The sequence below is a fragment of the Seriola dumerili genome, unplaced genomic scaffold, assembly GCF_002260705.1.
Source record: "Seriola dumerili isolate Sdu_G_001 unplaced genomic scaffold, Sdu_1.0 BDQW01000331.1, whole genome shotgun sequence".
Lineage (NCBI taxonomy): Eukaryota > Metazoa > Chordata > Actinopteri > Carangiformes > Carangidae > Seriola > Seriola dumerili.
Window position 1 is genome coordinate 2,274,458 of NW_019174586.1, and position 16,599 is coordinate 2,291,056.

Genomic DNA, 16,599 nt, shown 5'->3' on the forward strand with positions numbered 1-16,599 from the left:
AATTGCAAATATATTTACTAAATGTATTGTGGGTGTGGTCCTATGACCTCAACTGTAGGACTGAGCTGGTAGAGACTCTAGGCATACATACCAGGTGAGAAATTTAGTGTCAGAGAAAGGGGGTGAGATTGTGCAGCACTGCTTTTGTTGTCCACCAGCCTGTTACATGCTTTTAAGACTTGTAATATTTTTTTGTAGCTTTCAGTAAGCATCCGCAGGCTTATAGTCCAAGGCCTCCCTCAGGACGTCCAAATTAATTTCAGGGGGATTAGGCCATATTAATGAGAAGTGGCCTACTGGAACAACACTCATGGACTGCAACAGATAATACTGAACTGATGGAGTACTACTACCACAGCAGGCCCAACGAGAGGCGTTACATGCAATGTATGCAGAGGAGCAACATCCACAACCAAACTAACCAATCAGACATTGTGGTTGACAAGGAGCAGAAGAGGGTGATAGCTGTGGCAATCCCAACTGACAGCAACACTTGTAAGAAGGAACACATGAACATCAAAAAGTACCAGGGGCTGAAGGAGCAACTGGATGTGGAAGATTAAATCCAAAATGGTCCCAGTGGTAATAGGAGCATTAGGGATTAGCATTAGGCAGAAGGCTGGGTGACACGTTTTTTTTTTGTTGTTGTTTTTTTTACCATCATTCAGGTCAAATGCAAATTAGCTTGACACAGATGCCATTTCAAGTAGGCTGGACAATAGAGTTGCTGTACAGTTCTGCCTTTCTCCCAGACATAATCACAGGCCTTCATGGTCTGGACAAACACACCACTGTTCAATGGGCTGTCAACTTTGCTTCCAGTTTCCAAACTGGAAAAATATAGCTGCTGATCTACAACGGGTGTCAAAACTATCATAAAAAGTCTGTTCTGAATACATCTGGGGTAAGATATGAACCCTGCAGTTTTCATTTAATATCCACAGTACCTCCAGATTTTAAATGTCTGGGTTTGGAGAGGAGGAGAGTCATATCTACATCTAAATATTTCAACTCTCAGTCAACTACCAAGTGTTTGTTTTCCAGACTTGCATCTTTTAAAAAAAAAAAAACAAGGGTTGTGGGTTGTGGCAGTGGAGATAATTTCTTCAATTTTGTCATTCAGTCACCCATTTATAAGAACAATCATATCCGCAGTTCAAAATACAATTCAATAATAAAAAGTATCTGATCACTCACATGACAGATCAGTGTCATATGACATTAATGGTGTGTCTTGGGTTTCACAATTTCTTGTAAGCCATCAATATCACTAATGTGCAATTATAAATGTTGATAAGTAATTAACAAAATGTTCTACAATCCACCAATTAGTTAATAACTAGAACCCTTTCTAGCAGATAAGTGGTCAAGCAGTACATTGAGAGGTCTGCCTAATGAATAGCAGAGCTAAACAGACAAGAAAAGTGTTCTGCTGGGGGGGGATTTTCCACAACCTGGCAGCTGAGAAGTTCTTAGTCATGGTTACTAACTGATCGGTTGTCAACTTATACACCCTTTACAAATGGTGCCTTTTTTTTAAGGGAGTGGTACTACTTTAACTGCATGACCCTTTTTCAAAACAACTATCCGGTCACATAAGCTGTGAAAAAGTTGTCAAGTCGAAATGAAAACACGGCCAATATGCAGTGAGTAAAAAAAAAGTTTTTTAAACAAAGACGTTGCTGTTTGCGCTCAGGAAATAACCAAGCATCTCTGATATGCAACAGAATGGATCACTTACAGCTGAGGAGTCTTAAGCCAAAGGGGTAAAATGAAACTGCAAATATTTATCATCTTTTTACTCCTAACTAACCTTGGCACAATTTTGCAGGGAACCTCCCCCATACCCAACATCAGGTGTCAGTGATAAGCTCACTCCTCCCCATTCACAAGAGGGGCTATGATTGACAATGAGACAGGCAGAAAGACAGAGGAGGACGACGAAGACAGTCCTGGATGAATTTACACTCATCCGCACAGACAGCTGACCAGAGGCACAGCAGACTGGTAAGTACATCATGGGTGGGTGATGTTCATTCAGTCGTTTCATTTGCTAAAAACCTGGTAAAGTTAGAGGCCACCTAACGGCTTCTTTCTACATTTATACTTGTAGCTGAAGTTAGCCAGTTGACTCTGAATTGAACTTCCTGGCTGGGAAATGTTTGCTAACATTAATCTGGCTGCGATACAACAAACATCTGTTTCAGGGCAGCAGGTAGTAGCAGATGTCTTTGGCTAGACAACCCAGAAAAGTACATTTAGTCAAGTAAATTACTTTGAAGTACAGCCTTGAGGCATCAGTGTGTTTCCATTTTGTTGTGCTTTATACTGACACTACATTTCACAGGAAAATAGTCCAGTACATTCATTTCACAGCTAATGCTACTTTGCAGATTAAGATTGGAAAAACCATGGGTGTGTCTGTAAGATTTAAAGCAGTAACTATAACACACCTAGGGGTCTCATGTTGACCTTTCACCCTGAGCCATTCATTCATGGTGAACATTTAGAAAACTCCCCTATAAGTTTGTTAATTTATTAGTGACAGAATCGATTGATTGATTTTGCAACTACTTCAGTTTTTAAAGCAAAGTTTGATTGTTAATATTTCCTATGATAGTAAATTAAACATTTTTTGATTTTTTTTAAATTGCTGGCCAGACAGCAACATGTTAACTTGGGCTTCAGGGAATATTGAACTCACAAAGCGTTTAATCATAGAATCTTTTTTATTTTTAAAGTTATTTTTTGGGCATTTTTGCCTTTATTCAGATAGTGAAGTGAGAGACAGACAGGAAAGTCAGGGGGAGAGAGAGAGAGAGAGAGAGGGGATGACATGCAGTTGGGACTAAGCCTATGTGGTATGCGCTCTACCACGTGAGCCACAAAGGCACCCTTAGACATGTTTTTATTTGTAATTCTTAGATTTTACATTATCAGCATGACAAGTAAACCATAGTCAACCAACCTACCGTTGGCTGAGTACATTCTTCAGTCCACTCCGGCAGTGTGACGGACAACAGTTTGTTGAAACATGGTAATAACATTGATGCTGATGGTGAAGATGTCAGGTGAACTTTAATGCTATCATGTCACTAAAATTGTGAACACTGCTTGCTAGCAGTGTTTCAGAATGGTTAAAGGTTGGTACTTAATAGTTAGTTTGCTGATAAATAAAGCAGTGTTTGCTTCCGTTTGAGAAACAGCTACAAAGACTGAATAAGCTGCAGGTCCATATGTCAGCATCTTTTCATGCTCCTGAGAATAATAATTTATAGTGCAAAGTGCAAACTAAATGTCACCATAAGCAGTCATTTAGAGATATTTACAGTTCACAAGGAAATGAGATTTGCATAAATATCACTAAGTTGTCAGTTTCATCATAAGCACTGTACAATATTATTCCATTTATTACAATTTTGAGATGCATCTACAGTTCTTCTCAAGTAATAACTTTTGAAATGTAATTAGATGAATATAGAGTTTTGATCTGTTTAACTGATGGAAATAGACCATCAGCAGCATTAGAAAACTTTAATAACTCCGACTAAGTTGTTATTTAACATTTGTTGAAGAAAATTCACTAAAGTCCTTAGTTGTGAAGTTTGCTGTTGTGGTGTATTTCAGAATACAGTGAGTTTACTGACACAGAACAGATCTGAGACATTAGACTGACCAAGAGTGAAGGGCAGGGGGATGTCAGTAAACAAGGTAAGGGTATTGTAAGACAGTGAGGAAGGTAGATAAGGGAAGGGGGACCCTAGATGCAGACAGACACGTATCAAAGTCCCCACTACCAAAAATATGTATTTTCTTCCCCACATGACTGCTGTAATAAGACAGAGTCAGACACTGACTCATTAAGAGTCAGCTAGTTTGGATTGTGTCTTTAGGTCATAAGTTTTTATTATGTTACCTTCATGTTGCAACAGACAGAGCTGCACTAATTCTGCAAATAGAACATGATTATGGTGACATCTTATTTGATTGTCTTTCAATATTGCATATAGTAATACAGTAATCCTTTCTCACTGTAGGAGCCAGAGTAAGATGGCTCCTGGTACCACACATTTAATAAAGTGTTTGTTTTAATATTATAATATTAAAGGCAAGGCAAGACAAATATATTTATAGAGCAAATTTCAAACACAGAGATTCAAAGAGATTGACAAAGACATTGAGTTAGAGAAGCTGTAACAACTGTAAACCAAAAACTAGTTGAAACAGGATGGTGAATTTTAACAGGTGCTGGTGTCACCTGTAGGAACTGACAGCTGCTAACAATAGGAGCTGGTAACTAATAAGAATTTTAGCTGGGTCTGGTAATATGAGACAGTAACTGGTGAGAACCTGAGATGGTAACAGATAATAAGCTGGTAGCTGTGTACAAATAGGAGGTGGTAGCTGCAGTCACCAGTAGAGGTAGTAGCTGGTAGCTTGCCTAACAGCTTTCAAAAACGACAAGTCCCCCAACCTGAACAACCATATAAGTCGTTCGCAACCCTCTGATACGACCCATTGGAGTGTCTCCTGAAATAGTGCCCCTACGGTGGCAGGTGTTCGTCACCATGGTCACAATAATAAATGGTCATGGCTTGGTTAGGGGAAGCCATAAAAACTACTTGGTTAGGTTTAGGAAAAGGCTAAGAGTGCCACTAAAACACACAACAAACTGTTAATTTCACACGGGAATGAAACACCGGCCTCCTGTGTGAAATTCCTGTGATTTGTTGACACATCCATCTATCCATCCATCCATCCATCCTGGCAACTCCACGGTTGAAAAATGAAAAATGAATTCTGGACCAGCACAAAGATAAGGCTGGAAAAATGTTAATGCAGTTGTTAAAAATATTTTGGGATATGGAATTCCAAATACTTGCCCTGTGATGCATCATGGGAACATTAAATGTGCTGTGATGAGAGAAGAATTCTACCTGACCAAAGTTGTACTCGCAGGAAGTAAGAAAGCTGTTACCAGAAATTGGCTGAATGTAAACACTCAAAATCAGGAACAGTGACTGGAAATTGTGTAAGACATTTACATCATAGATAAGTTGAAGATTACTCAATAAAAATTTAAGTGTTAAATAAAAAAATGAACCCAACACTAAGTGACAAAAATTCATACACCGCACTTCTGTGCGCGCCGAGGTGCAAGAAGGGGCTGAGTGGATGAGTGCGCACAGCTCGACAAGGAAGTACATAACAGAACAGTACATATCACAGCGTTACACTTCTTTTATGATTGTTGATGAGACGCGTTAATAAAGCCTTGTTTGTTTTGCTTGTTTCTTTGTTATGAAACTGTAAGATCGTGTCCACATGTCGTTTATCAAAGTACGACATGTCTCGTTAAAATCCTATAGCTCAAACTGGTCGAGCTGGTCACCAGTTAACCAGCCCATGATATGTAGCTGATAAATAACTTGTCACTGTAGCTGGTCCAGTTCTTTAGATATCACTTCGTCTGAATCATAGGGAGAAGGAGAAACATTTATTGACTTTGCTGGCCTTATCAGTCTCACCAGTCTGGGCAAGAGAGAGCTGGTTGTAACAATGAATATTTTTAAGTTTGTACACAAGGATTACGTGTGCTTCCTGTGCAGCTGCCCTCTTGATATCAACTGTGAGGTTGCGTGATTAAATAACCCTAAATATGGGTAAACCATATTGGTGATGCTGGTAGAAGATAAGCATGGGCTTGGATGTGTGTGAATTGTGGAGCCATCACCAAATGTTGTAAGAAATCATGTGGAAAATAGCCAGAGGGCAATCTCAAGTGTCAGCAACCACTTCTAAAAAAGACTACAGCGTTCAGATTGAAAGAGTGACATGATACTGAAGGTAAAGTGTCACCCATCTGCACAATAGCCTATGTAAGCAATCTACAACATTGTTAGACTACAATTAAGTGGGCTAAACCCATACATTTCTAACACAATGTAAAATACAAAAACGAAAATATCAAAGCAATGTTACTGCTTCCGAATTTTTTTTTTCTTGAACTGGTTTTACTGGTGTTGAGCAACTCATTGAATTCTTAATTGATCCAGTCTTTGTTTCAAGAGGTAATCAGTGAATGAGCATTTGAGGCACAGTATCATTGCACGATGAGCCTCAACGTCGCGGGACTGGTGGTGATGGTTGTCTTCTACCTGATGGTGCTGGGCACCGGCATCTGGGCCTCCATGAGGTCCAAGCAGGTGCAGAAGGAGAACCAGGCAGACCGCACAGCAGTCACTCTCCTGGGAAACAGGGGGATCAGCCTGGTGGTGGGAGTCTTCACCATGACGGGTGAGCGCGCAGAAGAAAGGGAAAACAGCTGAAACACATTAAGAAAATTAGTTTCTGGGTAACATCTGGACATCTGGTTTATTTTTATAGATCCTAATCTATAGGCTAATGTCTCATTAAGTTTTTATACTTCCAGTTTATCGGTCGCTGCACAACGTGTCTATCTTTATACATTGTTTAACAAGATCGTCACATGACAACTTTTATGATGAAGACATTACCTTATTTTACTGGATCTATTTGAAGCAGCTCTTTATTTGAAACACGTCCTGTCTTGCTGCTACAGCTCCTCTCGGCTGCATTGAACTAATAATGACATTACCCTATACATGCAGTAGACAGGCTTTTGGCTATTTTAACTTTCTAGATTACCATTGTTTAAACTTAACAATGAAGATGTTGTTTATTGGATCATTTTGAACATTATACCTCATTTCTGCAACCTTCAACTTACCAAGAGTTACTAAGGTGTTGGCCTTACGCCCTTTTTTATATAATCTATATCTATATTTGCACACTTCTGCACTTTTTTGTATGAACTGTAGGTACAGGGAGGAAGAAGGGCTTTAATAATCGGGTGTTTATTTTTTTCTTCTTTTTTTTTTTTTTTTTTCTTTTTTATGTAAATATATACTATATGTTTGGGGAGAAGGACTGATAATTGAGTAGTGGAGAAGGGGTAGGTTTAAATAAGCATATGCTTCATCCTACTCCTTTTCGGACATGTTGGGTTCACATTATTATTTTTGTTTTGGCTATTGTTATTGGATTTATTTGTTTTTCAGTTTACTTTGTTGTGTTACTCGCACATGTTCGAAATAAACTAAATAAACTAAATAAACTAAACTTTTATTGGTAAGTAGGCTGACAAGTTTGCAAAGAAATTGAATTTGACCCTCTGAAAAACAGACCCTCCCCTGTGCTGTAAAAACATAATTTAGCCTAAATATTGATTTTGCAATCTGTAGTGCTCCCAATATTGATTGAATTGAATGTCATCACTTACTTTTTGATTATTATCCTTTAGCCTGTAATTTTATGCGGCATTTCAAATGTACAATAATTACGATAATCCTTAAACTGGACAGACTTCTGTGTGATTTACATGAGTAACCTATATGTTTATATATATATATATACTGTGTGTGTGTGTGTGTGTGTGTGTGTGTGTGTGTGTGTGTGTTGTGCTTCCTGCAGCTACATTTGTTGGGGGAGGTTTCATCGTTGGTATGACAGAGGCTGTGTACACTCCAACCATGGGACTCACCTGGGCTGTTATGCCTGTTACAGCAGCCATGTCTTTCATTGTGGGTAAGACAGGTTTTCAGGTCTCACGATGGTATCATAATGTATACTGGTCCAGCAAGACCTGTACGATAAGACAGTGTTGACGAGAGCCTACATGTCCTTGTCAGCACCAAATAATAATTACTTACATTTGCATGAGATGAAATTTCAGATGTGGTGTGAAGGGGAACTCCATATATGCAGTAGTGCTCAAGGAGCATATGTGAAAGAAGTTGTATAAAGCCTTTTGCGGCTCCAGAGGAAGTTGTATAATTGCCACAATTGATGTCATTTGAGACGTTTTTTGGGGCGGAAGACTACATCTCCCTCTTCATCCCTGCTTGAGGCTACATTAGCCACCACTACCATAACACAACTGAATCTCTGACCAAACTGTCAGTGGGAAAGTTGCATTGTGGGTAGTGTAATAATAAACCTGTTTTTGAGTGTGTGGAATAAAAAGATAAAATATCCAGTTTTGCTGCATCAGATTTTGAACATTTCAATTATAGGACTTAAATACTAAATCAGTGGAAAACTTTTTTAAATAGAGGAAAATGCAGGGATACATGCAGTGGCATTCCCATACAGAAACACAAACCTGTCTTTCTTTGTGCAATTCAATTATTAAGGTGGACTTTTCTTCGCCAAAGTGATGAGAGACAAAAAATATGTGACAATGATGGACCCGTTCCAGATCAAATATGGAAACTCGATTGGTGGAGTTCTGTCTGTGGCACTACTGATTGCTGACATAATCTGGGTGACAGGAACTCTTATCGGTTTAGGTAAGTGATACTGATGTCAGTTTTCTCTAAGAGTCATCTTACTGCAATAACACTATTTGTTCTTCCTACCATTATTTACTTATTGCACCATAATGGACTTATATGATTTCTTGAAACTTATTATTCTTTTGTTTTGAAATGTGATTAAATCTGCCTGCAAGAACACAACACACCTGCTAATACGCAGCAAAATTCCAGGGAAAAAAAGCTTCCTATATTTGAGCCACTGTAATGATTCAAGAAAATCAACAAGTTAAAGGTTGAAACATGCTTAACTTCTTTCAGAATGCCTGGACAAAAACAGGCACATTACTAATTGGTGATAATCTATCACATGTCAACCTGTCAAATTGATTACACAGAGCACAGTGGCTATCATGCTAAACTCAATGAGCAGATATTCTAACATTTTTTTAATGTTTGTGCATGCATGAATATAAATCTGAATCTATGTGATCATGTCACTTTTGTAGGTTCAACTATGAGTGTGATCCTGGATTTGTCCTATGCTCTTTGCATTTGGATCTCTGCAGCAGTAGCCACCGTATACACCCTGATGGGAGGCCTCTACTCTGTGGCCTACACAGACATCATACAGCTAACACTCATATTCTTCAGTTTGGTGAGTTCCTCATGTAGTGTCCGCATCTGGCAGCTGAATCATACCTTAGCCATAAATAGCATTTACTTTATGTTTTCTGACTATTAATGAAATAAGACATTTGGAAGTGCCATACCTGCTACTATACTATAGGAAATCTTGAGTGCAAGGTCAGCTCTTGAGGAAGAGAACACAATAATTCTTATTGAAAGGTTTATGCTTCCTTCCAGGTAATCCTCCAAGCTTCTAAACATCAGCCTACCAAATATGCACATTTTAATGTTTATATCAGCTGTTCCTTGTCTTTTCTACAGTGGATCTCTGTCCCTTTCATCATGATGAACCCCCACTCAGTTGACATCACCAAGACCGCTTTCAATTTTACCTACCAGGCCCCCTGGATTGGTACAGTGGAAAAAGAAAGCGCATGGAGGTGGATTGATAATTTCTTAATATTGGTAAGGACTGGATTCAGTAATTTTGTAAATTTGTTTAGTTTATCTGCACATGAAGTCATTCATACCAGAGGAGTAGGCACTAGTTTGTCTGCCATTTAACCCCAACCCCATTGACACTTTCACACGTCTCAACAGGAAAAGCACATGTGAAGATAATAAAATTTAATGATGGCTGAATTCCATTTAGCTGCTTCAGTTTCTGCATCCTGGTTGTGTTCATGCTGGCTCACCGTGAATAAAACTCTAGCACTTGAATGAAACAGAGCCATCATGAAAGTAATTAGTATAACCTGTGCTTTTTCTAATATGTCAAAATCTCTGCTGTAATAGCGGCCCATCAGGGGATGCATAAGAAAACTTTACCCTTGGGCGTCCTGGTAAAATGCGGTTTCAGACACTGACCATGTAACTGTAACACCTCTGATTTGAGTCCAGCTGGGGAGATCCCTCATCCTTCCTCACTCTTTACTAATTTCCAATCAGGTCTCTGTTGTTGCTATCAAATCATATGGTGGGACCACGTCATATTTGCATTCTGCCCAATTTCAGCCCTTAATCTGTTTTTTTCTGACTTACTCTCTGTGCTCACATACACAGTATTTTAGTTCTGGGTGCTTAGCAGTGGGTGCTTTTTACAAAAAAAAAAAATTCAGAATAGGTGTCTGAAAAGTTGGCAAATCTGGCAACATAGACACTAAGTTGTCAACACTGCTTGATTGCGCTAAATCATTTTGAAATAGCAACAACTCATGGGGAAACTTCAACCCTTGGCCAGATGATCAGTGGTGTAACTTCAGCCATGCAACATTCGGCTGACCAATGGTGTAACTTGATCTGTCAGTCAGTCAGTCAGTCAGCGACATTCACTTTTATAGGACAGGTCCCACTGTTGCAGTCCAATCTGCATATTTTTTTAATTTAGAAGGTGAGTATGTGGTAAGGACAGTGGTGATTTTAGGGTCATTTGGGGCAAAAAGTTAGATTCTAGATTCTAAAGAACAATAAAACCTAAATAAATAACTAAATAACTTGACTTGACGTCACATTGTAAATAACCCACATTATAAGACCAGTGCTCATCAACACATAAAGCTCCTTTATGGAGGTTTCCTACTGAGAGGTGTTGGCAACTTCTTTCTTGAGTTTGACTTTTAAGACCTTTGGGTTTGGATGTATTTATGTATATTATGTATTTTTATGATGACTTCTGAAATGTTTTTATGAATTTCTTGTTGTTGTCTTTCCCATAATAAGCACGTTTTCAAACTTTTTTTTTAAATTTAAGAGTTTTGTGGGGGTGCCATGCCACATCAAATGGACACAGTTTGGGACAAGGTCCCTCTTGTACAGTCCTTGAGGTGCACTTCTCCAGGCTTTGAATAAAACAGGGTGGCACCCATGTCCCCTAGCCTGGGACAACGTTTGACCTGAAGCCACATGACCACAGGCCAAACTCACTTTTGGAGAAGCCCCATGGGCAGTTATATATGTGTTCACACATGATTGGCTGTTTTGTATTTTTTGTTCCATACCTATCTTATTTAAAAGTCCCTTGCGATATGTTTTATGATGACCCTGATGAATGCCACGAGCCGAAACACATCAGTCAAGTGAAGTTCTTCTGTTTACTACCACTACTAAGTGTTGCTGGAGTTTTGATGCCCCAGAGTGATGGCAAGTAAATGTAGAAATTTTGTTTTGTTTTTTAAAGACTTTAGGTAACCTTGGATATCAGGACTTCCACCAGAGGACGCTGTCAGCCTCCTCATCAGCCACAGCCAGGATCACCTGCTTTGTTGCAGCTCCCCTCATCATCATACTTGGAATCCCTTCTGTGTTGATTGGAGCAGTCGCAGCATCAACGAGTAGGCCTACAGCAATTGAGAACTGAGTATAATAGAATTGTGAAACTATGATAATTTATTTGATATTTGTTTGTTTTGGTGTCAGACTGGAACATGACCTTATATGGCCCCCTGTCCCCATATGAGCGAGGTGAGGCTGGTCAGGTTCTGCCCATTGCTCTGCAGCACCTCACCCCAAATTACATCTCCATTATTGGTATTGGAGCTGTAGCTGCCGCCGTGATGTCATCAACAGACTCAGCTTTATTGTCGGCTGCCTCCATCTTCACATCCAACATCTATAAGAACATCCTGAGGACCAAGGTATGAGGAGACCTTGTAGGAAGATTAGACTTGTGATTATTTCTTTTCTGTTTCATCTTACAGGCCTTTTCTTTCCCTCCTGCAGGCATCAGATAGGGAGCTCCAGTGGGTGATCCGTGTCATTGTGGTGTTGGTGGGCTTGGCTGGCACATCACTCTCCTTCCTACACAACAGCATCATGGTTTTCTGGATCCTGGGCTCAAGCATAACCTACACTATCATGTTCCCTCAACTCGTCTGTGTCCTCTTCTTTAACATCTCCAATGGCTACGGCTCCATCATGGGCTTGATAGTAGGGGTGTTGTTGAGAGTGCTGAGTGGTGATCCTTCCATAGGATTGCCAATTATTCTCCACTTCCCAGGTTGCACTGTTGAGGACGGTGTGTATGTCCAGCGCTCTCCTGTTATGACTATCTGCATGTTGTCCAACATGTTTGCCAATTTGTTATTCTCATACCTGGCTTCACTGCTCTTCAACAAAGGACTGATTTCTGGGAGGTGGGATGTATTCAAAGTGAAAACCCCCAAACCGCCACAGAAATTAAGATTAAAGAGCAATGGCACCAACATAGCAGACGAGGAGGAGAAACCTGAAGATCAAAATGAGACTGAATTAATGTTGACCACAAATCAGCAGAACTGACAGAGAAACAATTTAAAGGAATGCAAACGTGTTTTTTATATAGTTATATTATCATGTTTTCATACCAAATACTTTTTCTTTTTAAAATGATGATCTTGGCCACATGATGGTGTAAGAATTCATCCTTTGGAACAAGGGCACGTGCTAGTGAATTTGTAGTAATTTCATTGGCTCTAATTATGTTTTTGTGGGGTTTGATTAACTGAGGCTGTTGATTTTTGTTCCTTGATAGTGGTGTAATTTTAAGTTTAACATTCAAACAATCAATCAATGCCCAAATTAGCTAGGAAACTGTGTATTAATGAACAGGATGAATGAATGAATGAATGATTGGAGTTGCTGGATAAATCTATAGACCTCCGACTCCCTCCCTTACATTGTGACATTTACACTCATACATAGTGTATAATGTCTTATATAGGTATGCAGCTGAAAGTTATCCCAATTAACATGTCTGAGCTCTCAAATAAGGTTTTTGAGTAAGGGGCGCTTAAAAATCCCATCCACATTAAGACATTTTAAAAATTCTCTGCTTGGAATGAGCTTTTAATGGTTTTCCCTTATTGGAAATTCTTAAAATGACATCTAGCCTACCCCGTCTTCCTACTTGAAAACTCCATAATCTATGAATATGCAAATATGTTTAATTTTAAAAGTTAAACGGATGCAAGATGTCACCTACTTTCCTGAAAGGTCCATTCTCAGTGTATGTGCACTGGAGATTTTGTCACAATCATGCTCAAACTTTCCATCTTCAGTAGATCAATTTGAAAACAGTCTTCCAGTTTCAAACTTTGAACATACTCCAGTCTGTGAAGCAACAATAAGCAAAATACATTTGTGAGTGTAGGGAGGCTAAAATTTACTTTAATTTCACTTTGTTTAGTGCACATCACCCAAGAGGTTTCTTAACATGCAAAGTAAATTTTAAAAATACTGTTCAATACTTTATAACAAGACTTTTTTTTCTAAAAGACAAAAGAGACACTATCATGATTTTGATAAAATAATGTGGCGAAAATATATTTAGATATTTTTGTGTCTATGTAACGGTACTTGTAATTCCTCGGTCGGCCTTGCTGTGGCAGTAACGCTGCGTGTGGCTGAAGTTTTTACCACTTCATGAGAAAACAAGGAAGTGACCAATAGCAGTAGAATGGTTGTCAACTGGGAGAACTATCCTAATAGTTAGCTCTCGGTTGATTATCGTCCCGGTAGTTTGTAAGGTGAGATAATGCATAACACTTTATCCGTCACATTTTAATGTACCACACCTTTAAAATGTGTAGACATCCTTAAATGAACGAAAGTAAGCTAGTGGGAGTGAGGAGTTGAAGATAGCTTGGTAACACCGTTAGCTCGCTTAGCTGTAGCGACTAACCTGTCTCCGGTCTCCTGTTCGTTAAAGTTCGGTAAGGGTCGTTGAAATGTTGCTAAGGGATGACGTTTGGAAATTATGGCGTATGCTAGGAGGGACTTCAGTGTAGCCATAGAAACTAATGTGCCAAAGCAGTGCCTCAGGTACATACAAGTTAAGGATAGCAAAGTGGTAGTCATGAAAGTAAAACATTTAATGTTAAGTTTTCTCACAGTGTGGTGGAAGTGGTTGTTGCCAAAAAAAATACTTTTTAATGAGTTCTGTAGTGTCTCATGTATCGGGCTGTATGTTTTGAACGGATGAAAGTGTAAGATCAGTGAACCCCAGTGTTAATGAAATCGTCCCAGACATCAGTAAGAAATACAGAGCTGGAAAATTTTTTTATGGGAAAGCAGCTACTGTACTATCATATAAGGGAGAGAAATATGATCATATATCACATATGTGGTGAATTATACATTATACTTGGCTAATTCTGAATGTATTTGAATTACAAACAAAACATTTGCCAAACATGGTTTTTAAACTATTCTCTGTTAACTACTTAATCACCTGCATGTTTAAATTCAAGACAGTTTTCAGTGGTAATGTGGTAATGCACACATCAGCAACGCAGGTGCAAGTATTGCATGTGTTCATGTGCCCAGGGTGTCATCTAACATGTGATGGATCCATTATTTTTTTGGTATTGATCCTCTTGACTCAAGTATCAATACTCAAAATGAGATTAGGTATAGGTAGTGTTGACACTTCATCCCTGGGCAATACAGGTGCCCTGTCATAGTGAATTTACAGTAGGCACAATCAGGATGAAAAATTGAAAGATGAAAGATTGTAATCATATGTGTAAAAAATTATGATCCAGTAGGATGTTGAGCAACCTTCAGGTGCTGCCAAACAGGACAGGAAATAATCCAAATAATATATACAGTACTGCAAATTTTGATTTTATTACCCTGGATGGGGGCGGTTAGCACTGTTACACTATAAGGATAAACAGTATAGATAATGGATGGATGTCCTTGATGGTTTATCATATCAGTCTAATAATGACAGTGACAATAAAAGTGGTATTGGTATTGGTGGTATTGTATGTTCATTGAGTGGAGGACTAAATGTACAACAGCAGCGTCTAACAGGAGCTTGAGATGATGTCTTCTTCAATGACTTCATAACACTTTCATTTACCTTAAGTTTCTCATTTTACCAGCTAATGAGCTCCACTGCAGAAATGGAGGCTACAGGAGGAGAGGAGAGTCCAGATGTGCAGGGGGCAGCGGCGGCGGCAGCAGCAGCAGAACCAAGCACTTCTGGACACCGACGGACTTACACAAAGCCAGTCTGGTCTTTGCTAGAGGAAGCAGCCCAAATGAAAACGGAAGGAAACGCTTTCTACAGGGAGAAGAACATTCGCTCAGCCATAGGTCGTTATCACCGCTCTCTGCTTGTCCTCCGAGGCCTCGACTCTGATGTGATGACGTCAGTGAAAGGGTTTGGACCTGAGACACCTGCTCTCACACCTGAACAGGAGGCTTTACTGAGAAACACACAAGTGGACTGCTACAACAACTTAGCTGGTAAATAAAACATCACAACCATGCAGGGTGGAACAACCACTATAATATTCAGCCCAAGTGGAAATACTGACTTAAATACATCTCATGTTCTGTTAAAAAGTATTCCAGTGGTAGCACAACTATTCTGAGTATCACTGTGTATGTTTTTATATAATATATATGTACATATTTATCTCTTTCAGCCTGTTTGCTGCAGAGACAAAGTGTTGACTACGCCCGTGTGCAGGAGTACAGCCTGCGGGTGCTGAAGTGGCGACCAGGTGATGTCAAGGCACTGTACAGGGCTGGAGTAGCCACTCTGGAGATGGGAGATGCACAGACTGCCAAACAGTACCTCATCCAGGCCAGCAGAGAGCAGCCTAATGGTAAAAAACCAAGCACATCAGTATCATCAACAGCAGAAAAAGAAAAAAAAATTGTCAAGATGGTTTTATACCAAAATGTGATCCACTTACAACGGAGCATGATGTACTTTTTACCTTAGAGAAATAGTTTGACATTTTGGGAAATGAGCTTATTTGCTTTATTAATAAGATTTAGATTAAAAGATCAATACCACCATCCTAAATGTCTGTTAAATATGAAGCAACTGCCAGTTAGCCTAGCATTAACACTGGAGACAGGGGGAAACGGCTAGCCTGGCTCTCTCCAAAGTAACAAAATCTGCCCATCAGCACCTCTAAAGCTTATTAATTAACAAGTTATCAGCTGTCCCCAATTAATCAAATGAGATACAACTTAAAATAAAATATTTGACACTGCAAATTCAGACCTGACGAAGACCAAATTGTGCTCTGTATTTTTATTTCATGGACCAATTTATCACAGCCAGTTCATTCATTTTCTGTTAATTTTTGCCAAGTATGGGACATGTAAAGAGGTTTTTTTGGACTTTGGCTCCGTCAAATAATTGCTGTATAAATCAAATCCGTATATGTAACGCCTCTATCACAATTCTGCAGATTCTGTCCAAGCCTTCTCCAACATATTTGAAGAAGGCCTCTCCAAAATAAGTCTTGATTTTTCTGTTGCAGATGCTAACGTGAGGAAGCACCTACAGAGAGCTGAGGAGAAACTGAATCGTGAGTTACAAAAAGAGAAGGCCATGTATCGAGGCATGTTTTCCTCCGGCCCGAAGAGCAGCTCCAGAGAGGGGATTGACCAAACCAACAGAGCTGGTGAGGGAGTCTAGCCTGCACATTCACTCCACCAAGTAAAGCCTCAACCTGAGAGAGACTGCGTTCAACTGATCACAGAGCAACTGAAGAATGATCACACATCCTGAATCACTAATTTTACTGTTTCTCCTCTAGACGCTTATGAGGTGAGTTTAGGGGAGTAAGGATTGTACAGTATACAGAATACTGGAATGTAGTCAATATGAAAGTTAAGATGCCGCTGC

The 16,599-nt window shown here is 39.4% G+C and overlaps 2 protein-coding genes across 3 annotated transcripts; both read left to right on the plus strand.

Annotated features, from left to right (window-relative positions):
* The first annotated feature begins 1,920 nt into the window (after positions 1–1,920).
* Positions 1,921–15,186, plus strand: LOC111232427 (high-affinity choline transporter 1-like). 2 transcript variants are annotated; one of them, XM_022759939.1, is made up of 10 exons: positions 1,921–2,007; positions 6,070–6,297; positions 7,495–7,608; positions 8,217–8,372; positions 8,846–8,994; positions 9,288–9,431; positions 11,143–11,296; positions 11,382–11,599; positions 11,685–11,979; positions 14,831–15,186. In XM_022759939.1, exons 2-10 carry the CDS (start codon positions 6,114–6,116, stop codon positions 15,088–15,090), a joined length of 1,674 nt encoding a protein of 557 aa, XP_022615660.1. In that variant the 5' UTR covers positions 1,921–2,007; positions 6,070–6,113; the 3' UTR covers positions 15,091–15,186. The 2 variants fall into 2 exon arrangements, with proteins under 2 accessions (XP_022615660.1, XP_022615659.1); XM_022759938.1 differs by having other exon boundaries at positions 11,685–13,468; positions 14,831–14,918.
* ttc9c (tetratricopeptide repeat domain 9C) lies at positions 15,095–16,539 on the plus strand. Its single transcript, XM_022760136.1, has 4 exons — positions 15,095–15,197; positions 15,380–15,562; positions 16,232–16,375; positions 16,511–16,539. Exons 1-4 carry the CDS (start codon positions 15,095–15,097, stop codon positions 16,537–16,539), a joined length of 459 nt encoding a protein of 152 aa, XP_022615857.1.
* The last annotated feature ends 60 nt before the right edge of the window (positions 16,540–16,599 follow it).

What these genes read in the sequence shown, in the direction of transcription:
- ttc9c (XM_022760136.1), top strand. Translation starts at nt 15,095, where the DNA reads ATGACGTCAGTGAAAGGGTTTGGACCTGAGACACCTGCTCTCACACCT. An exon ending in CAGCAGAGAGCAGCCTAATG is followed by an intron (nt 15,563 to 16,231) that starts GTAAAAAACCAA and finishes TTTCTGTTGCAG; the next exon opens with ATGCTAACGTGAGGAAGCAC. An exon ending in TGACCAAACCAACAGAGCTG is followed by an intron (nt 16,376 to 16,510) that starts GTGAGGGAGTCT and finishes TTTCTCCTCTAG; the next exon opens with ACGCTTATGAGGTGAGTTTA.
- LOC111232427 (XM_022759938.1), top strand. Translation starts at nt 6,114, where the DNA reads ATGAGCCTCAACGTCGCGGGACTGGTGGTGATGGTTGTCTTCTACCTG. An exon ending in GGGAGTCTTCACCATGACGG is followed by an intron (nt 6,298 to 7,494) that starts GTGAGCGCGCAG and finishes TGCTTCCTGCAG; the next exon opens with CTACATTTGTTGGGGGAGGT. An exon ending in AGGAACTCTTATCGGTTTAG is followed by an intron (nt 8,373 to 8,845) that starts GTAAGTGATACT and finishes TCACTTTTGTAG; the next exon opens with GTTCAACTATGAGTGTGATC.